The following is a 23,073-nucleotide window of genomic DNA, read 5'->3' as shown; positions in this document are numbered from 1 at the left end:
CAATCTTAATTTGTTATGCAATGTTGATTTGTAAATTTAATTTGGCTCTTGCCTACAGTGGTAAGGAAATGACACACCAGCAAATGACATATCTTCATATAAGTTTCCCCCAATTATGTATAACATTTCAAAGCTCTTCTACACAGAAATGCAATCATAACTGAGATCCAATAGTGTGCATTTTATACAAAGAAAGGTTCAGAACTGTGGTTAAATAATAAATAAATAAAAACTCCAAGAATGACAAATCCTGAGGTGGCCCACTGTGCTAATTCCCACTTAAACCCTCTCTAGTATGCATGCCTAGACTTGCTAAGCTGATAATGCAATTATTAGCCTACATCTTGAATGGGTCCCCTCCTAAGCACACATAGCATTGCGGTGCTGCTTACAGGTAATAAAGTTTAGGGCTGGGTTTTTATCAGAAATTATTTCTTTTTTTATTGACATTTTGATAGGCGTTGCAACTTTATTCACACTGAAACATCATCAAACTCTACGCCTCCTCAACACAAACTCTTAAGCGGACATGGCAAGTTCCCTCTGTTGGGACATGGTATACGACAAGCAATTCTGAACTGCCAAGTTGTAGAATTCATAAGAGTACCTGGAAAACTAGTATTAAAGGTCCCATTTGTGGAGATACAGAAATCAAGTGTAGACGTCTACCCTGGTGAGACCGCCAAGTCCAGTAAAGTCATGATAAAATGATGACACGGAAACATTTTTCTTTGATACTGTATAAATTAAAGGCAAATTCATCTCTCCTCATCATCTACCTTGAAGGCTTGCTTTCACTTACTGGAAAGCTTTTAACAGGCACTAACTAGCAACTTTCATGAAATGAGCTTGAATAATAATAATAAAAAACAGAACATTTTCCCAATTTGGTGTTTATATTTTACAAATAACAATTTCCTACATAACTCAAAAAGCATTAAAAAAAAAAGAAGTGAGGCATGAATATTAACCAGTATGTAATGCACAAATCTCTCAAAAGAATGTGATAATACTTTAATGCGATTTCTATTAATGTGCTATCTAACAAGAGGATGTTGGGGGGGGAAAAAAAACTAATTACAAAAGCAGCACAAACTCCAACATATGTACATATTTTATTTAAAATGTTCTCTGCTTGATAACGGAAGGGACTAGAACAGTGAAAGGAAATAATGGGAGGAATTCTTCCAGCAGCGTACGATCACGCGCCGTCCCGCAGAGGCGAAGGCCGGGGCTGATCTGGGCCTAGCCAGGCCGAACTGGGCCGGACAGGGCCGAACCGGGCCGGAGGATCTCGTATCGGGATCACGATCCCGCCAGCCGGGTCTCAGGAGCTCGCGGCTGGTTCCTGCGGGTCCGGCCCGGGGGCGGACCCCTCGTCGGGGTCGCCGGGCGGGGCTGACCCTTGACCCTGGGTCGGACCCTTCTTGTCCATTTGCTGCTGGCTCTGGATCCCCAGAATGAGATCCTTAATCTCCTCGCGTTTCTTCTTCATCCGTTGCTGCGGAAACCAGTCTGTTAAGTTCATGGGGAGATGGAAACTTGGGAGCGGGTTCTAAAACGCAAACACACAGACAAATGTTTGAGTGGGCAGGTTTGGGTAAAAAAGTATGACAGCAAACAGCCTGCTGAGCACCAAGCGGTTCATAGCAGACATTTGAGCAATCAAAACAGAATTTAAAATGCAACCTCTCCTAATTTTGAAGTAACTAAGTAAAACTTTATTTACATAGCACCTTTCAAGAACAAGTTCATAAAATTCCTCACCAAGGCATAATAATATATGCATATTAATAAATAAGCTAAACCAATAAATGTAAAATAAAAATCTAAATAATAAACTGGACAAAAAAACTAACCCACACAATACAGACCAAGCAGGAACCAACTGAAAGCCAGGAGGAGTATGTTATACGTAAGAGAAAACTGTGGCAACAGAATATGGGAGTTACTTGGCCTGTGTTCTTACACGACAAGGGATCTGACGAATGAGTGCGGGAGCGAGCTCACCTCAAAGAAGCTCTCCACGTACTGCAGGATGTAGACGCCGCAGTCGCTGAAGTTGTCCTGCTGGGGCACGCGGGGGCTGGAGCCCCTCATCACCTCCTTCCCGAAACTCCTCTGGGTCCCCTTCCTCACCTCCCACTCCACCTCCAGGTACCTGCGGTCACACACGCAGCCAGACTTAAACCACCAAGCTGAATTAAATAAAACACGGATCTGACAACAGCTGAACCGGACTGGGAAAAATGGAATACCTATGCCAGGCTGTTATGAGCAAATGATTTTCCTGCATGTATAATTATCATAGACATCCGTGTAATTTATTACATGTAGCTTATAAGGGCAACTTCATTAGTAGCAGAAAAATGCACAGCATTGCACTCACACCCGCGATATTATCACCAGCCAACAGGCCCTTGAAAACAAGCCCGAGCACGGCAGCTCCACGTTTCAACATGTGCTGGGAAATGTAATTAAAATTCCCCATTACTGGAGTTTCGAGACCATATAAAATAAATAAAAATATACTTACTCTCGTAAAGTTTTCACCACCGTTGATCTAGTAGGGCCTCGTAATGAATCCATGATAAGAATACAAGGCCTGGAAACGTAAACAAGCCTCATAAAATGTGCAATCTCGGTACAAACAAATGTAATAAATATTTACCATCTCAGTAAATCATTTCTTCAACCACCATACACCACAACTACTAGCCGTTAAATCCATGGTCATCACATGTAGATTATAACAATGAAATTCTTATATAAGGAACCATAGAAAATTATTAAGCTGTTAAGACTTCTTAAAATTCTTCATTTTATGAGGGAAAAAATGTAAGAAAAGACATCCATATAAGGGGCTACAAAAATGGGAACTAAAACAGCCCCATCTAGTGGCAAGCAGTGAACAGCACGTTTCTAGTACTGCACATAGAAATAGAGCAGAGAAGACAGTGAAAGGTCAGCTCTGGGTACTAACTGTCTACAGATGGTGGGTCTGGAGGTCCACTCCGTGCTCTCTGAGGAGTTGAGCGGGTCGTCCGCCATGGCTCCGTCCTCACTGCACTCGTCCTGTAAGAGTCAGCCAGAGCAGCAAACGCACACGCGCACACACACATGCACAATAATAAAGCGCGCACACACACACACGCGCACAATAATAAAGCACACACACACACACACAATAATAAAGCACACACACACACACACAAAAGTCACAATCCACAAGGAACAAGTCCTGCCAACACTGCCTCCTGTCTTCAGTTAATTTCTTTAAATTACACACTGTACTAAACCCACCTCCCACCACAATGCAATTTTTAGCTCCTACCCTTTTATACCCATGTCCTTATTTAAGGTCAGGTGAGCCATTAAGCTGTGCAGAGATGTAGCGTGAAATAAATCCCTAATCCACGTGTGCTGCCTACACACTGAAAAATAATGGGTGCGGTGTACAGATGCAGAAAGACAGGGTACCTGACTGGAACTTTGGTCATCCGAAAACGTGCACGCGTCCTCAGCGCTGTCCTTCGATCCGTAGCACACGCTGATCCGGTGCAGGCCATCTGAGAACAGACCATTTAAACGCGTTAGAGGCCGTCAATCCTCTCTGATTCTTCCCACATGAAAAGATAAACGATTTGCTGTGCAGCCGATCCACATTGAAAGCTTGGTAAACAGCGACGCTGCAGAAAAGCCCACGGAATAAAGGGGGAGAAGAGATGCTCTCGGTTTAACAACGGGGGTGAGGTCCCTTAGAGGTGCTGGTAGACACAGAGACCCAAAGGCACAGGCTGCCCCTGGAGATCTACTCAAACCCGAACAAAGCACACCTCGTTCAAAAGCTAGAGATCGCATCGAGCTGCTAATCAGTACAATCAGGTGTGCCAGATTAGGGCTCGACCGACTGGATGGTAGATCTCCAGGAACAGGGTTGGGCAGCCCTGTTTTAAATGTACGACGCGGTTGGTGTCCGTGCCACCACGCTGGACGTGGCAGAGGGCAGACGGCCATCCCCGGAGACTCACCTGTGAACTGCGGCTGGGCGTCGCCGGGGCCGTCCTGCCCGTCGCCGGGCGCGGCCTTTCCCTCCGGGGCCCCGTCGGAGGACGAGGCTCCGCCCCTGGCCTGGTCGCTGTTGGAGTCGCTCTCGGAGGAGGCGTCCCCGCCGGGCGCGGTCTCGGCGCGGCCCTCCGCCTCCTCGCTGCCCGGGGGCTGCTGCTGTTGCTCCGCCCCCTGGGCCGCCGGCTCCTCCCCCGCGGGGCCAGCCGCCGGGGCCGTCCCCGGGGCCTGGTACAGCGGGTTGGGCTCGTACTGGGGCCCCTCCAGACCCGGGAAGCAGATCACAGCCAAGTACCAATGAGCCCTGGGGGGGGGAGCATATCCATCACGTTAACGGTTATGCCAGCTGAAACAGGGCACCAGGGTTCACCAAAATCACAGGGGTCAAGGTCCAGTGCTGGAGGGCCACAGAGGCTGCTGGTTTAACTCCATTCCTGGAGGGCCACAGTGTCTGCTGGTTTTTGGGGGGGGTTCTTGACACAAGTGTTTCATTCAAGTCATTCAAGCCTTGTTCTCAAGGCCTTAATTACCAGCTGATTGAAAGGAACACAAAAACCTGCAGACATCGCAGCCCCCTTGGGATTCAGTTTGACACCCCTGATCTAGATAAATCAATTTGATTAAATTACACACAAGTGTGGCAGCATCACAACAGATTCCGTAACATCCCATTAGACATTCATCCAAAATGAATCACTCATGACATAAATGAATACGCGAGCCATTACATTTCCAGATTCCACAGCGTTCAAACCGTAAAGACAGCTGGCAGCGTGGAAAGGATTCACACCGGCGAGAAGCCGCCGCAAGGCGAAGTTCGACGCGGACTCACGACTCGTTGATGGGAACGAAGATGAAGTCCTTCTGGAAGAGGTCCACGTGGCGGGTCCAGGTCTTCACTCGGTTGTGCTTCCTCTTCTGTATCCTGGAAAAAACGCGAGGAAACGGGGAGGCTGAGCAACCCCCCGCCGCTGGGACTGGAATTCCGAACCGCGTAAACGAAACTAACCGGGAACTAAAAATACAGTCCTTAAAATATGAGCTTCATAAGTGAGCAAAGGCATCTGTATGAGAGGTAATAGGAAACGCTCATATTATACTCTGGTTTAGAGCCCAGTACGTTATAAAGAGGAATTATGGCACACGGTTACTAGCCAACGGCGCCCTCTAGCAGACTCACGGTAGATTGGCGGCGTCCGGCACGCTCCTCCTCTCTCTCTGGTTGAGCCTCTTGTAAAAGAAGGAACTGAACATGTGACTCCTGTGCGCGTCCTCTTTTTTTAACTTCTCCATGAACAAATACCTGAGGAAGAACATATGTATCAGTGGTTAGTTCATTTGAAATGCGCTCATTGTATTTCCACGGCACAAAAGGGCACAGTAGTACACCTGGTGGTCACTAATTATTAAAAATCCCATTAGGGAGAATTTAGAGGGATAAAACAAATAAACAAAGCTCACTTCAAGTAAAAGTCTATGATGACATCATTTAAAAATTCCCCGTTGTTGAGGCAGTGGAGGTCTTCATTGGTGACGGATATGCCTCCTTTGGCTGGTGGAGGAGGATAAACTATTAACCTGGAAGAGAGGGATGAAAGGGTCAGTGTGGTGAAACCCCATGAGGACAGAGAGCATGCAGGAAACTTCCGAAAAAGGGAAACAAAGAAAAAAAGAGCCTCGTTTTACTTCACAACTGGTCCGGTAAAGGTGGGGTGAAGCTCGGCCGCGTCGTCCTCGTCCTCGTCTTCCTCGTCGAAGAAGTCGCGGAGGCGGGTGGACATCCGTGTCTGCATGGCCGACTCCGAGGGCTGGGGCGGGGGAAGATTGAATGTCACCACCATCGTCATCATCATCGTAAAAATGCTAAAAGTCGCTTTGGATAAGAGCGTATTCTAGATGCCTGTACTGTAATGTAATGAGTCACACTTCTACTACCATAACTACATGAAAGACTCGGCGTCTCTCCAGTCTACTGCGACCCCCTCAGAAGACCCACCTTTCCTTTGGATCGGTTGTACTGCACTAGCCTGACGTTGGCTTCTTCGAATGTCAGCTTGGCCGGAAAGTCGCTCAGGTTGTTCGCCTTGCTGATCTCCTGGAGGATGTCCTCCAGGATCACCTGCTCGTGCATGGACAGCCCGTTCTCGAAGATCAGGACGATGTACTTCTCGTCAGCATCTGAGGAACATGCGTGAAAGCCGACGTCAGTCAAAAACAAACAAAATTTGGCTCACCGTCTACTTACTCTTGCCGAGTCAGCACGTGAACATATTCATTTGGACACAGGGATTGAAGCTACGGTACATGCCCAGCTGTCTCCAAATTTTAATTATCCTGCATATTGTATCCTTATGATTTTCCATGACTTTAAGCCTCAAATATAATGTTCATACACTGCATACATTGAGTCATGCACGCATCCTGATATGATAATCCCTTGAATTCTCCAAATACGAGCGTCAGAACAATATTACTTTCGTATGACCCTGCATGCATTCAGAAAAGTAAATAACAAAATATATAACCATAAATAAGACGCCATTGCTTTCAGCCCAGGCGATACGACATTGGTTCAAATTTCCCTCGTTCCCTGAGGTACCGCCTCCGTCTGACGAAAAACGAACGATACCCACTTTCGCTGCTGCTGTCGTACCACAGCCCCCGGCCGTCCCGGGACATCTTGAGCTGGGAGCGGAGGCGCTGGCACTCGGCGGGCGTGGTCTGGAGGAAGATGGAGGGCAGCTTGCGCGTGCTGCACCACTCGCAGCTGGTCAGCTCCGAGGCCCTCAGCTTCAGCCTGTCCAGGGCGTCCGGCTTGGGGGCTGGGCAAAGGGTGGAGCGGGGCGGGGGACACACGAAACGCGCGTTTCATTTGTGTGTTCAATCGCAATTCTTCACTCGAAAACGCGTACAACGGGCGCGTTCTGGTCCAGCTCAGATATCGAAAAGCTTTAACAATCTTGTATTATTTTATGTACGCATTGGACTGTCTGCTTGTGCTCCCTGCTAAATATGGTCATTAATACCTATCAGATAATTAGCACTGGAAACATGAAATGCTAATTTAGCCTCAGCTTGCTGCATGGATGGGTCTTTGAGTAATGACCTTCTGCATCTATGCAATAAAAATATTTTTACATAACTGACCAAAATTATCTAAACTTTAGAAGATAGAATCACCTGCAATTCTGACAGAGCCACAGAACGATTTTTTACAAAGACGTCACCATCGGGAGCATTTAAACCAGAGAGTGTGTTTCTTACCTTCAGTTTCAATCTGAATGTATTCTACTGTGAACTGAAACGAGAGAGAAAAATAAATCAATAAATCAATGTACAATAGACAAATAAACCACTGACAGCCATCCCTCATGTCTTATCATGGGTTCATTTGAAACGTATCAGCAATTCATTTATATGCGTTCCTAAACCATCCACATGAACATGCATGTCTGTAAAACAGTTCTTGAAAAAAGAATCCTGGTCGTCATATCTGGGGGCAATACACATGAACCCTGATACCTCAGGAAATAATAAGGGTGAGCCTCATATCCGCATATTCAGTGCGATTCCATCTTCCAAAAACATATTTTACCAGAGGTGATATATTGCAATATTTAAATACTGCATCCAAAGATGGGAAAATTTTGGACGCAAATTTGATTGTAATCGGACTATGAAGAAGTGCTTGTACGGATTGCCAACGGAAGTATGAAAAAACTATGACAAAAGCCTGGGACCTAAGTCTGAAAACCTCCCAAATTTGGTCAGGTTTCAGATGGAACGAGCCGTTTCTTAAATTAGCCAAATTCTACAAGTCTACAGTTTACCCCGTTAACACATCAGGAACCGCTCCAGCCCCAGCCTCTTTGATCAGTGCTGGTGGTGAAACAGAAGAGGGGGCGGGGGGGGACTTACGATGACGGGCTTGGTGACCATCCTGCGTAGCGTCCCAACCCTCACGCTCCTGCACTCCAGGATTATGCTGTCCAGCTTGTACGACAAGCTCACTTTCCGCCGTTTGGTGAGGGTGGGGCTGTGGTTGGCGCCATCTGGTACCATGTTTCCAAACTGGTGGGGGGGGGAAACAAAGTTGATTTAAAAACCAATGATTAAAAAAAAAATTTTTAAAAGAAGAAAAAAATGAAGTTGCTTCAATGATGTATCTTCCTACTACATTCTCTTTACACTTGCTTTTGTTTTTCAATGTATAACTAACAACCTTTCGTGTTCTGTTCTGAACTTTGGAGCACACAAACTTTTTTAAACTAAAGTTTCCATATCACAAAATGACAAATGCTAGTACAAAACACTGGCATGGGATTAAAACAGCATCAAATACAATTTTAAATGGCCAAAAGTGGAGGGCATAAATGGCTGCTTAAAAGGTAAACGCAAACGTACTTGGTCTTTCATGCGGTGCTTCCGCGGAGCCGAAATCTTCGAGACGGCGTCCATGATGTCCGTCATCTCCTCCAGCTCCGACGCGCCCTTCACCGCCGCCTCCACCCTGCCCCCGGAGGGCGCCGGCGAGGAGTGGGCGGAGTCGGCGGGCCGTGGCGAGATGCTGTCCATCCGGCTGGCGCTGCCCGTGCTGCCGTTGTCCGCGTCCTCCTCCTCCTCCTCGTCGTCGTCGCTGGACAGCACGACTGAAACGGCACGCCGACAGCGGCGTCTTAACAGAGACGGGCAGGATTCGATTCGGAGCGGCAGTGTAGTATAATGGGTAAGGAACTGGTCTGGTAACCGAAAGGTCGCAGGTTCGATTCCCGGGTAGGACACCGCCGTTGTACCCTTGAGCAAGGTACTATATATCCAGTATTCAGCATATACATCGAGCAGTATTAATGGATGCTATGTAAATGCTATGTAAATATTGTGTAAGTTTCTATGGACAAGAGTGTCTGCTAAATGCCTGTTATGTAATGTAATATAATGCAGTGAGAAGTGCAGACACTGCATGGTCTTTCCACCGGCTCAGTTTCCGTAAATAAAATGTCTTACGCGGCATGTCCCTTCACACAGGGACGGATTCCTGATCACAAGCATGTGATTAGCACGGGATTACTCCGCTCGCGTTCAACTTCGAGGATGTAAAATTCAATTCATCTGGTCACGTTAACATCTGGGCCCTCGCCTTCGGAAACCACACAACCGCACGACATTCACACCCATCTGTTTTACCGGCAGCGGTTCTGCATTCGCGGTTTTCCCGAGGCGGCGGCCTGAACGGGTGACCCACAGCGGACCGGTGTTTTTGGCTGCAGCGAGCGGTCGACCCTTTCCACAGACCGTCGAAGGACAGCCGTTAAAGCCCCAAAATCGCTCGTTCTCTTAGCGCTCAAACTCTTCTGGAGAAGAGGACGTCCGTGGACGGCTTCCAAAGGAACAAAATGTGCCTGGAAGCGGAAGAAACCTTCGTGGGCGATCACGTGGACTAGCCGGTCTGCATTTCCCCACAATGAGGCCCCAGGGCATTGTGATTTATATCTAACTGATAGAACAGATAAGGCACGCGTTAATATGACCAGTATTGTTGGGAGATGATCTATACTTTGCTGCATGCACGGCATTACTCACTGTGGAAGTAGCTGTCATCACAGTCTGCACAATATGTGTTCAACACACAAGCAAGCTGATCTTTAATATTTAACTATTAATATTTTGCTGTGCAAGTGGTATTTCAACATGATGTTTGGGAAATGTCATTGAAAACTAAATGCATCATCCCAACTGAGACCATCCGACTGCAACAGGAAGTTTTTTTACATTAGAACAGCTGTGAAAATTCAACAGTTCTACTCCTCTGTTCATCAGGAATAAACATTAAGGAGGGTCCAAGTACAAATCGCTGCGACGGAAACGATGGCTTAACGGCCAAAGGCCGCCAGCAAAGGCCGTTAAAAATTCAGGTTTCGGAGAATGCCAACTGACAGGAAATCCACGTCACGTGCTCGGTTGTAACAAAACCGCTCTCTCTCTCTCTCTCTCGTTTGGGATTCACACTTACTCAGCACAGAGCCACACTCAGGCAAAGTGTAAGGAGAGACGAGGCCTAGCAAGGGGAACGCGTCAGTAAATATTTAGTACCCGCGACTACCCGCTAGCGCAAACGCGCACCCGCCACCATGAATGCTTCGTGCTACACCGGGTTCTAAGTAACGCCCGCGCCTGTGCCGTTCGAGAGGCGCGTAGGGGCTTACTGGGGTCCTCGGGCTCGTTCTGCTTGGCGGCCGGCTGCCTCCTGTTGCCCTTGGGGCCCTTGGCCCCGAAGGGGCCCGAGCCGGCGGCCCTGCTGTTGTGGGGCAGCGGGACGGCGGTCCGCGTGATGCGCACCGGCGGGTTCATGGCCGCGTCGGCCCGCGGCGACCGCGCCGGCGACGGACCGTAGATGCTCTTGGCGAGCAGGCTGTGGGGCCCCGAGGAGGCGTGGGGCCGGACGGCGGGCCGGGCCAGCGGGGACGCCGCCTCCGCCGGGCCGGGGGGGTCCTGGACCAGGGCGTTCCCGCAGTTCTGGCACTTGACGTGGTTCTCGCTCTGCTTGCCGCACTTCCCGCACACGGTGAAGTAGTCCTCGGGGGCCAGGGCCTGCAGACCACAGACGTGGGGTTACGGTCACGCACATGCACACCAGCGTATTACAGCCATGTAACCACACACGTTTCTACAACTGAAGCCCTGTCATCAACATCTAAATCAGGGGTGCACAACTCCGATCCTGGAGGGCCGATCTGTGTGCTGGTTTTTGTTCCAACCGATTACCATTTCTTACAGCTCTATGGACTATGCTGCTTCACTCCTGTACTTGAGCATAGTGAAATCTCTAGGATACACTCGCAGTCTGCCGCTGTAATTGGTGCCTATACACGTCAGATCAAGATATGATTGGGCCAATTCAATAAATTTTGCGAAATGTTGGCACAAAATCCTGAAATGGATTGGCCCTTGTTGCGCACCCCTGATCTAAATAAAGGACAATTTATTTCATAAAAATAAGTGTGAAGTTTGTGTTTCCACAGGTGCTCACACACAGGCAGGGGAAACTAAACGGGCGTACACAAAGTCAAGCAAACTGAAGTTGTATTTATCTAGCAGGTGTTCCTCCAGATACACAGTACGCCATACAGGCCAGCTTCCGTTTCTAGAACGGCTCTCACTTTTTTAAAAAGGCAGGTTCCTGTTAGAGAGATTTAGTGGGGCTTTTACTTTTTTTTTTTTGTTTTGTTAATTCACAAGGCCTTCCAGCTGCATAACCATTTTTCCCCCAATTACTGCAGCTAGAAACCACTTACAGTGAAACATACCCAGGCGAACAGATGGCCATAGAAAGAGACAGCAATAATGTTGACTTCAAATATTAGGGTGCGAGACTGCCGTTAACTGAGAGGGGCGATAAGACGTGGCGAAAGAGCCGTTCCCCACTGACATCCCTACCAGAGGCGCCGGTAAAATAGGCTTCTGTTCCGGAAAGATCCTCCCCACCACGTCAGGGCCTCACCTCCACTTTCTTGGCTTCCAGCGACGTGGTCCGTTTGCTCTGGATTCGCCGTTTGATGTTGCCTCCGAGAACCAGGTTGCTGGCGGCTTTAGGACATGCGCACGTATTTAGAAACAGAACAGACAATGCATTTACACTTGTACGCTTCCAAAGAAATAAGTGCGGAGGACATAACTGTCACAGTTTTGACAAATTTGAGCGCAAAAATATGGCTATCTGGGCAGCTAGCCCTACAAATTGACCTTGAAAACGAGCGTGCTAGCGAGCAGTGTTTCAAAGTCACCTTGCTGCATAAAGTGCGGGTGTTTGCACGGTCCACTTGAGATCTCCACGGCAACACTCCTGCTTTAAAACGTGTGCTCACCCCCTCCTTGTCTGTGGCGCTTTGGACTGCTCAGACTGAGCCAGGCCTAGTCACAGTCCTCCTCGGGCATGTTCAAATACACACGAGGAGGACTGTGACTAGGCCTGGCTCAGTCTGAGCATGTGCACAAAGAAACACCAGCAAACACACTGACAGACACAGACAAACAAACAGGTAGACAGACAGACACACCCACAGAGACACATACAGACACACACATAAACATATACAGACTCAAACACCCACAGACAGACAGACACACAAGTAGACAGACAAACACACACAGACACACACACATACAAATGCATACAGAAGCACATACACACTCAAGGGACAGGCCCAGTCCTGTTCCTCCTAGTCCCCACATATAAACCTCTATATTGTGCTGTACTTCCTGTGCCAGGTGCATATCCCTTTTTCTTTCGCACACTGCAGCCTTTCTAACCTAATAACACACTAACTTCATTCCCTGTGTCACCCTGTGTCTCAGGCTGTGGGGTGGAATGGACAACCCAACCGGAAAATCGAGTAAAGGTATCAAATACCCAGCGTGTGCCAAGCCTGACAAACTACCAAATAATTAAAGATTGGGTCCAGAAGGACAATTACTACTGGTTACCTATGAGGCCTGCTGTACAGGGCTCCATAAAGGCAAAGGTATGCAGGGATAGGGCCTCTTACCTGGGATTTCTGGACAGGTGAGAATGATGCTGTCTAATTCTACTCTTTGGATCTGCTGGGTAGTGTAGTCCTTCCTGTGAGGAGAAAATGAAGTACGCGTCAGCCAATTCAAGCATAGTCAGGACAAACCGAAAAAAGCAACAGTCTATGAAATAAACTATTGAGATTCAAAAATTTGATACAATGACAACATAACTTTATTGACGTTTACAATAACATAGTGCACATACTAACACACGTAGTGGCAAGAATTCTAAATGTATGTTTCCAAGGGGTAAATGGGAGGGGACTCATGCAAACTTATATCAAATACCCAACTACAGTATAATATAATGCAAGCTTTGGCATGATGCACCATGCAAAAGCACTACAGTCACATGTATATGAAGACCAAACAGAAGCGGATGCATGTTCAACAGACCCAAAGAGCACAGGGGTGGAAACAGTCGAGCAGGAGCACAAGCACAATTTGGACACCATGGGCTTCAGGCAAGGTGAAGCTCGGTGCCAGCAGCCATCGACCCGAGCGTCTAGAAATGCCAAGCAGCACCGTAGGACTACAGCGACATGAAGCAGGCCTCAGCCAAGCCACCTAACGGAACATCCTACCTTTCCTTCAAGTCAAGGTTGCTTTAAGACGGAAAGAGGAAAAAAAATAAGGAGACTAAGTCCAGAATGAGACCACTTGCAGGACAAAACGTAAACTCTGAACAGGCTGGCCTGCATACTGTCTGGTGCATTAGCTCTTTTCAAGAGCATGGGGAACTGCTTGAAAATGATGGTTGAAGTGTACCAGTGCAGTAGTGGATTAACACAAACTCGTATCAAGCATATCCAATTTAGCACTGCGCTGAACCAAAATCTAGAAAGGCTTTCACCATAGCCATCTATAAATGATTTTAAAATGCTTTCCGTGTTGAACCACCAAGTTCTTGAGGAAAACCGTCTTGAGGGAAAGAAAAAGATAATTTTTGGAAAATCCAAAATACTCAATTGCAAATGTTCAATTGCCAAAGGTTTTTTCAGTGATGACACAAATACAAGACACAAACTTTTTTTTGTCTCATGTAAGAGATCTGACACAGGTGTGCTTTGAGCAGCGGATTCTACAGGTAAATTCCCCCCTAAACGGCCGATCCTACCTCTGGGCGGCCTTTCTGATGACAGCGGGAGCGTTGGCGTGCTGGAAGAACCGGCCTTGAACAACCACCCCCTGTGAGGGCGCAGGGCTGAGGATGAAATAGTTGGTTCTGCTGGGGAGAACCGGCGACGTCACAGTCGGTGGGGTTTCACTATGGGAGGAGAAAAAAATATATATATTTATTTGACCTATACCACAAATACACCCAAAAGTCAATAACTCACCCATACCCACCAAAAAAGGAACAGAAACTACTTAAGATGAACTCAAACGGAATTTTGTTCAGGGAGAAGAACCCGACTGCCCGAACATTGTGCCTCACTTCGACTGCATTCAAGGACTGCGGCTTTGCGTTAAACAAATACGTACCTTATCGTCTTGCCAACTCCCAGCTTGTTCAGGCCTCCACCGCTTCCTTTATACATCCTTAATTGATTTGGCCTCCGCTCATACGTTTTTAGACTGTCACTTGTGCAAAATGGTTTCAGGGGAGGAGACTGGCGGAGAGATAGACAGAGAAAAAAAATGATAATTTCTACAGGCAACAAACCACAAAGCATCAACATCCTGAAAAAAAAAAAAAAATCATTGCTTTGCTTCAGAAGAAAAACACACCAGCAAGAGTTTTCTTAAAATATCTCAATATTATGACCTTATGTGACTTGCTGCACAGCTGGCTTTGGCCACTGAATGGAAATATATTTGCTAGACCCAATTACACAGCAGCGCCAACAGTCAGCAATCTAAAAAAAAACTATTGTGCTTAATAAGGGAGTACCGTCATTAGCGTGCTATGAATACCATGAGAAAGGGGACAGGAGAGACTGTTCAGTTCCTGTGCTGTACCAGAAACACGGAACAAAGAGGCCTTTCTGCACTACAGCAAGGCTTCAATCATATAAATAATGCTGAATTAATAACTTTTTCTAGATCATGTCCGATAGACATGCCGCCATTTCCCCTTCCCCTATTTTCTACACTCGGCAGCAGAATGTGGAAAAACGCTGTGGCTGTACTTGGTAAAAAGGTTCGCACGGCACATATTCATTTTACATTTTAGTAAGTAAGATCTGACTGCAGCATCAAAATGTGTAAAGCTAAGCAAAAAATAAGCATGCAAGTATATAGACTGACATATTTCTGTCAGTATTTGTAAGATGTCCAGACAGGACACAGGCTATATCTGTATATACATTTTTAATCGACGACTGAAAGGCAAATGCAAACCATTACCTAGCAATCAGAAGTGTTGTCAATATTTTAAGATTTCATTAATTCCCTCACAGAAGTAAATGATAAAATGTAGACATTGAAAAGAAAATTAAGAGAAGCGCAATTAGATTAATATATGTATCCATACATGTGTAATCCTGCACAGATAAAGTTACTCAACCAAAGCTGTCAGAGAAACACATCAGCACTCTGACCACGGCCTGCAGCAGAATTAAGTATTCACAGAGTGATATATCCTTTTCTGCTTTCCTTTTCTTTTGACAAAATGTGTTGAAAGGAAAACTCTAGACTAAAACACACCGTTAATAAAACATATTGCAGCAAAGTGAAATTTATTCCAGGGTTTACCATCTGATATTCATAATATATTTTTCTTCATCGCCATTTCCAATTTTTCAGTTGCTATCCTGTCAGACTTCTTAGGGATTGGCTATAGTGTGTTATTTCCCTTCGTTACCCAGAACTACTTTTGCAACCCCCCTTCGTGAGAACGTTAGCTAAAAGCAAAGTAGGAGATAGCGGCCACGCCCCCCAAAGCCACGCTGTTGCATTCTGGACTATTGAGGCTACTAGCACAGTATTGCAAGTCCCTCGCTACAAAAGAGCCCCAGCGGTGGATTATCAACTCCAACAGTGCTTTCACTGAGGAGGAGCATCATTTATTTCCTGTGTTGTCCCTCCTCATCCACTCCCTAGCCTTGCTTCCTCAATCTATTCCCTCTCCCTTAAACACACACAACAATCCACACAAGGAGTACTCATAATAGATTGCAACTGGCACCGAAACATACTTGTGTGGTACTGACATCATTATCAGCAATGTGAGCAGGTGCATCCAATGAACATCTCCAGGACTCTCACTCAATTGTGCCTTTGAAGTGAATGACCTTTGGCTCGCTAGTCTCGCCACGTGCGCTCACTTTAAAGGAATGCAGAAACTGCGTTGCCTACTGAAGGATAGAGACGAGGTGAAGCGCTCGTTCACGGTACCTTCTTCCCCTCTGGCGTAGGGTCCCTCTGCTCACCTCCCTCACTCATGGTCTCCACGGAAGAGCTGTAGGTCACATAGGGATAGCAGGAAGGGTCAGATAGCGCTACTCTGCGCCGCGTGCCCGCTAGTTCAGCACAATCGCTCAATATTCAAACTATCTATTCAAAGATACTGGCCTCATTTCTCTTTTGTTAATATAACATAGCCAATAACACAAAATGTGCTATGTATGAAATCTGTCGTACTGCTGGCTCCATTTCTGTTGAAATATAGCGCTGCAGCTAAATAATAATGTCAAACGGCATTTCCAGAGATAAAGCAGCTATGCGAAATACTTACTTTACATCCAGAATCTAAATATTATAAGAGCACTGATTTTCAAATTTGATTTGATGTAAAAAAAAAAAAAAAAGTAAAAATTTTTAAAAAGCCAGAGAAATGAAGGCTGTGTGCATCTGTGTGTGTGCACGTGTATTTTAACAAGTCAGTAGTCCTGACCAACAAGACCTCTTCAGTTCACCTGAATTTCAGGGACACAAAAACACACTGATGCACTGCAGTCCTGGATGCTGAAATGAAGCTCGGAGAAGTGCTTACTCAGTCTTCTTCTCTTCACTGTCAAAGCTCCAGTTTTGCTTGAAACCTCCATCTTTCCTGGCCTCAGATCTATTTAGAGCTTAAATGTAAATAAAACTAAGATCAGTTCAAGCTGAGCTGCAACCAGCTAAAGTTAGTCCTTCAACTGAATTCACTCATCTGCTTTCAAAACAATGGAGTCCAATGCAGTTGCTGAGCTTAAATACTCCGGCGTTATAAAGGGAAACCCTTCATAGCTCTGGACTAAAATTATACAGACAAAGACTGAAATTACTACTGGGTCACATATTTAAAATTAAATACAAAGCGCATGAACACAATCCATTTTTCATTTAACTATAGGTAAACCTTTATGAGCTGAATTAGCTCTAGTATTATGGCCAACAGGAAATTACATTCAAACTGCTTCTGAGGTGACAGCTAGTTTTTACTGGCTCCATCAGTCCTTATGTTTTCATAATATGATTTGAGGCTCAGCGTCATGTCCTACGCCCTCAGATAAGGCCTCCTGAAACTAATGCCATGCATCTGCGGGATTGCCTTGTTCTTGGGGAAAAATGGGAAAAGACAAACTCAAGTGAGCATACAAGACAAGGAAATGCATTTGTTTAGGCTAATACAAGGCAGTGGAATCGCTGCTGCCTTTTTACCATCTACGTTTCACTGATTATTACAAATGTTGCTAAACCAATCACAGAAATTGCCATATTATAAAATCTCATTTTAATTTCCCGGAAGACAGGGATGCAGTAAATCTTGCAGTCATGACCTTGCATAAAAAAGAAAGAATTGTTTTTTAAAAACTGTGGGACCTTGTTCATTAGGTTTGTAAATATACCAAGAGATTACTTAGGCCAAACTGTTTTTTGTGTGTTATAGAATGCCAGCTAATGTCCTTCACGTTCAATACAGTGCGTTCTAATAAACCCGCACATTCACAGTAATTTTTTAGTCAAAAAAAGGCAAAAGGGACTCTGTACACAATATAACGACAGTACAAGCCTCCATTTCCAAGTCACAGCCTGATTTATGTACCTTTGGACTGGAAATAGTCTGCTGAAAAGGAGAAATGGACAAGTCATGCAATAGTCCAGGGCATGAAAATATGTTTTTTCTAAAAAAATATCACCAACCATTTCCAACACTTTACCAGCCACATTGTCTTTTACAATACAACACAACCTGGTCGGTTGGTTCCTACCAAAGTGGTGCCTAGACTAGTAAATCTTACCAGCCACAATTAAAATCTTACCAGTATCAGCATGGTGGTGGGTGTTATTTTCACACCCTGCTAGCAAATCTTGGTTTAAGGTTGAACTCACATTTAAATGTGAAACTCTCTAATGCTTTGTTCCCATTGCCTAGCTGAGGATTTGAACGGAGGCCATTACCTGATGGTCAACCGAGGGCAATGGCAAATGGATAAGAACACTTGCCCTGGAACAGCAAGATGCATTGTATTTAGAGATGGGGTCCCAGTCAAGATGTTTAGTACACAGGCTTATTTAGCTGTTAATTTGAACACCTTGTTCCACGTTGAGATTTCTGATTCCTAGGCTTCGTGAATAAGTACTCCCATGGAAACCACTACATTTTTTTTTTTTTTTTTGGAATGTCCTCAAATGAACCCAGCCCCTTCTAGCTTGTAGTTAAAAAAGATTATCAGACACTTCCGAAAATGTTGCCTAGATTAGGTACTAATCCTAACGGCAATTAATTGCTGTTTAATTAACGCGTTCTTATGTTTACCCTTCACATACTGTGCCTGCCTGAACTGTACCTGCATTCTTCCGAGGTCTGTCTGTAGAAGATTTGCTACCTTTGATTCTTTGATTCCAATTCTCATACAGGGCTAGAATTTAAGTTGAAATCAGCGTCAGAAAACCATTACGCCATAATAATGTTTGAACATTCAATTCACATTACTAAAGTATATAACTCCATGATTTAACTTTCTATAGCTACCCCAACAACCACGCTAGGACCCACAATCCGAGATGCCACATTCCACACTAACATGGTAGCAATTTAGGATAACACCCAACATGGCCTTCTTGGCTTAATAATAGTTTACTTCGCAATTTACACAAACCAATGGTAAAGCCGTATAAAGCAAGTCAAATCACATTTTTCGTACAACTAAAGTTGGTTACCTCAGACATTATTCACCATTTAGCTCGTGCTAGCCAACAAATAACCTTCACTCCGTTTAGGTAACAAAATTGATAACTAGCTAGCTAGTAAGCTCTCAGTTTTTATTAGAACGATCGTGACTTAATTTCCGACCTTAATTGGCCAACGTTAGCTAATGTGAACCGAAACAATGTTACTGTTAGCTAGTACACCTATTTAGCTAACATTACAGTTTCATCTAACATTGGCTACCTAAAAGTTTAAAGCAACGATATTACCAAGGCATTATACTTGGCTGCATTGAAATAAGGCCGTTCTATAGACATACAAGACAAAACTTGTGGAGACGATTGGTAATTCTGATATAGCTATTTATTCCAAATTAATGTACACCGCGGTCGCTGGCTACCTAACATTACAACTAGCACTAGCTAGTAAGCTACCTCGCTATGATGCTAGCGCTAGCAAGGGACATTGCTCTGCTAGCAAACTCGCAGAACACCAAACCACACGTCAGATTCCATGCAAGATTAGTTAACTAGACATCTATGTCGTTATCAAGGCCAACCGTTATTTGGTAAACACGTCATACAATAATAAAAGAGACCAGTCTCAAATTTTGTGATCGAATGGTGCCCTCACTGTAGGATTATTTTCATTATAAAGTCATGGTCACACTTTGTGGCAGAACGTCAACAATTTGGTTAGCCATCTTGCTGGCTAACGGATATGTTACTAGCCCTGGCTAAGTTAGCCAGATAGCTAATGTTGCCAGTATAACTGATCTGCCAACTAATACAAATGTTTGATTCTCTGTGAGTTTGCAAGTTACCGGTTTTCGTGTTCTAAGCTAGCTAGAACTTCTCAGGCTAATTTACTAATACACTGACTAAGTCACACGTTTCTAGCAAATGGTATAGTGTTGGTAACGACAGCTAAAACTCTTCGGGGCTGCCTGGCTACATGGCAACTATGTGGCTACGCTTCATAGCTAGTTAAAGCTTAGTTAACATTTTGCATGACAAATGTTTCAACAGATAGCTAACAAGGCCAGAACATTTCCCGTGCAAGTATCCATGCAAGTTAGCTTCTAATCGACAACTAATAATTCTGGAACAAATTGCAAGCTAGCTGTCTTACTATCCGACTCCCTTGCTAGGTCAGCAAAACCATGCAATTGCGCTAACTGAGCTAACGTTAGTCACCTGGTGAGCTGAGCATTAGATATGAGGGATAGTTAAAGGTGTCCGTTTTCATTGTTATCCATAATCCAAACATCTGTCGATGCCCCACGGGCTGTATATAAAGGGCATACCTTCAAGAAAAGAACTCCTCTTCTGTGCCATGTTTATTCCATATTGTTAGCAACCTACTAACCGACGGTCGCTTCTCTGAAAATGAACAGCAATGTCTCGATCGCCTTGCTGTTTCGTGAGCGCGACTTTAGCCACTCTGCAACACAAGCAGCAGATTCGCGTCCTTTACCCTGAACCGGCAACACAGCAACTTCACTATCCTTTGTTTTGCTCCACGTCTGAGCTGCTTTCCGATGCACCGCTGTAGTCAATGTTAGTTACCTAGCTCAGTGATTTCGCGATAGCAGTAAGGATAACAAATGTGGATCTAGCTGGCTAGTTTACTATGCTGCCCTTTTTGCCGTCGCTTATCATCAGGCATTTGCTTGCCCGGTCCTTTTGTGGCCGATTACCGTAGTCATGCCATCCGCAGAACAGGAAGGCAGTTCGTTGTACAAAAAAAAGAAAAGAAAAACCCCGTTAACAACCCGTCAGAATTCAGACTAGAGTCGGATCAAATCGATAACACCATAAAAGTATTTTTTTTTAAGTGTCTTTTGAGACCGGTGGTTTCGATACCCGTGTCAATTGTACATTTGTACCGCTGGGTAAATCGCTAAACAAACCTCGCTATCGTCCAGTGTCAGTACCATCTCAAATCAAGCTCCCGGATGCTGCAAGTTAGGCCGCATCGTGAGCAAGTTAGCTGCTATTTATTGGGACCACCGTATACATGTTTCAATGCAGAATTGCCAAACAACTGCCCCTAAAACGTAGAATTTTTTATTTACATTTTCAAGTCTTACTGCAATAAACATATAGTGGTGCTAACTTGCTAGTTGGTTAAATTATGCAGCTTATAGCTAGACTAGCAGCATACTACGCCAACCCCTGACCTCAGTTTATGACAGTAACATTTTCCCCCAGTTGCTGGTGAACTTTGTTATCAGCGCCAGAGCAAGCGAAGCCGAAAGAGTTCCCATCGGGTTGTGGACTCGGGCTAGCCCCCAAAAAGACGTGATCAGCCAACTAACTACCGACTGCTAACCAAGGTTAGCTTTCAAAGTGCATTCAATAAGTGCAACTGGTCAAACAGCAGATGGCAACATTTCCTCCCACGATGACTGAATGCCAGTTGTTTAGAGTCACTAGAATTTTTCTCCAGCATGTTTCTTCTGAGACTTTTGCCTGTGTATTCGAGTATCCTGAAATTTCTACTTTGATCGGATCACTTTTATCAGATGGTTCTATTTGCCGAAGATGTTAAATGTCCAATAGGGAGAATTATTGATTGTGGAACTGGAGCAATTGTGACGATGAAATCGACAGGGAAAAAAAGGAAAACGCAAAATAACCCAAGTTTAAGGCTTTATCGTGTGGACGTGCAATTGTGGATGCTGCATGTTCACGTGAGGTCAGAAGGTACAGAAGTTAATGTTCTTAAGGGCTGAGAGTCTGTGGTCATTATGGTTATTTATGTAGGAAACCCTGAAAAGTGCTATTTTGCTATATAGGTATGGGGCATGCCCCGCCAAGCTGTAACTTGGTGGATGGCACACCTGCCATTACGGTGTTGTGCATTTTTTAATAATTATTTTTTCCTTGCAAGACTTTCAGCAGTGATCAGACACAAACGCCATAAACCTAGAGTAATATGCATTAACATTGCCCCCAAACGTTTCCTTTTTTTCTTTTAGCACCGTGCTCATTGTACAGTTAAATATGTATACACCTTTTCATTTAATTAAGCTAATCAGTTCTTCTGTGTTGGCGCATGTGTAATGTGATTAAAATCAAATGCATTTAGAGTTCACTGGACATAATGTTGCATTTGTTTCACATAGTGTCGTAGTTTTGAAATGGCTTAGAGTGGCTTTAATGTATTCAGGCATTTCTACAATGCGTATTCCTCCTACTATGAAGGGTATGTGTGAGGCATTGACACAATATTCAGTCCAGTTCTTGCAGTCGGTCTCACAAAGGAATGGCAGTTCTCTCTGTTTTGTGCTTTCCACATTCAGCGTAAACAATAAGAAACAGGACAAGCTTCTACCCTTAACAGTATCAGATTTGGATGCAGGAAACAAAAAGATAATACACTGGAAAAGCAGATGCATATGTGTCCTGCTACAACAAGAAATGCCAGCAAATCTTTGGAAGACAGTTGCTGTCACTATGGTATGGAAACGTTTTCCCTAACTAAACTAACTATAAGAAAAACTTCAAATTGCAGAAAAAGCATTTACTTGAAATGCATGCAAGCGTCTGTATAAATGTTTTGTAACTGACTGCTGACTCCATGCATAGTCATATTGAAATAGTTTTGTGAAAGCAGAACATAGTGAGTTGTCCATGTCACAGTCCTTGAACATTTTTGTCTCCCCAAAATCTGTGTGGCTGTGTTTAGAGTATATCAAACGTATGTGTTATGTAGTGGTTAGCTACACGTGATCATTTACCAACTCTCCTATTCAAGTCAATTGAGGACTGTCATCTATTATGGAATGAGGGGGAAATAGATGTAATCTTATTACTACTGTTAGAGACTGAAATAAGCGAAACCTGGAGACACTCAAAATGCATTAGTCATGGCGTTCCCTAGTGGCTCCAGTGGTAATGGGGCTTGCAGGCTGGGCCCCATAGCCTAGACGTTTGCAAGTTCAAGCTTGGGCTATGTCATGAACTGACTATGACCAGGAATTTGCAGTGACAGGAAACAGTTGGGTTTGTTCCATCAATACGATGGGTTTACACTGGCCATTGTCCCTTGCTGTTCCTTTCTGTTGCATTCTCTTTTTCTTTCAAACTTGGCATCAGTTGTTCACAGTCTATCCATTGTATGTAAAAAAATTTTTTTAAAAGAAAAGAACCAGAAACAATTGCAGGATTGAGTGGTAGGTTGAGTGCACATTTAAGCTTCTTCTGAAAATGTGGGTTGCTAATGAGGATGAGGTAGTTCTTGATAATTATCACTGGAATCCAAGAAGAGTAGGTTGTTGGCTTAGTTGCAATCTAATGCCACAGCTGGATTTCATTCTCCAGGTTGGCTAGCTAGCTACTTAGCTTTAAAAAGCC

General features: G+C 44.8%; 1 protein-coding gene across 10 annotated transcripts; it reads right to left on the bottom strand.

Moving 5' to 3' along the window:
• Positions 1–1,096: 1,096 nt before the first annotated feature.
• senp6a (SUMO specific peptidase 6a) lies at positions 1,097–21,077 on the bottom strand. Of its 10 annotated transcripts, none has more exons than XM_064339886.1 (24): positions 20,625–21,076; positions 16,571–16,649; positions 15,973–16,036; positions 14,119–14,246; positions 13,751–13,900; positions 13,218–13,238; positions 12,609–12,682; positions 11,564–11,649; positions 10,269–10,653; positions 8,470–8,714; positions 7,984–8,136; positions 7,330–7,363; positions 6,699–6,887; positions 6,062–6,243; positions 5,752–5,873; positions 5,527–5,643; positions 5,246–5,368; positions 4,898–4,990; positions 4,032–4,369; positions 3,481–3,569; positions 2,984–3,075; positions 2,537–2,605; positions 2,011–2,161; positions 1,097–1,555 (listed from the first exon to the last, which is right to left on the bottom strand). In XM_064339886.1, the coding sequence occupies exons 3-24, from the start codon at positions 16,018–16,020 to the stop codon at positions 1,328–1,330; spliced, it is 3,117 nt and encodes a 1,038-aa protein (XP_064195956.1). In that variant the 5' UTR covers positions 16,021–16,036; positions 16,571–16,649; positions 20,625–21,076; the 3' UTR covers positions 1,097–1,327. The 10 variants fall into 10 exon arrangements, with proteins under 10 accessions (XP_064195956.1, XP_064195958.1, XP_064195955.1 ...); XM_064339888.1 differs by having other exon boundaries at positions 20,895–21,076; XM_064339885.1 differs by lacking the exon at positions 20,625–21,076 and adding an exon at positions 20,019–20,618.
• Positions 21,078–23,073: the final 1,996 nt, after the last annotated feature.

The sequence above is a fragment of the Anguilla rostrata genome, chromosome 6 (assembly GCF_018555375.3).
Source record: "Anguilla rostrata isolate EN2019 chromosome 6, ASM1855537v3, whole genome shotgun sequence".
NCBI lineage: Eukaryota > Metazoa > Chordata > Actinopteri > Anguilliformes > Anguillidae > Anguilla > Anguilla rostrata.
This window is presented reverse-complemented; position numbering and strand designations above follow the sequence as displayed.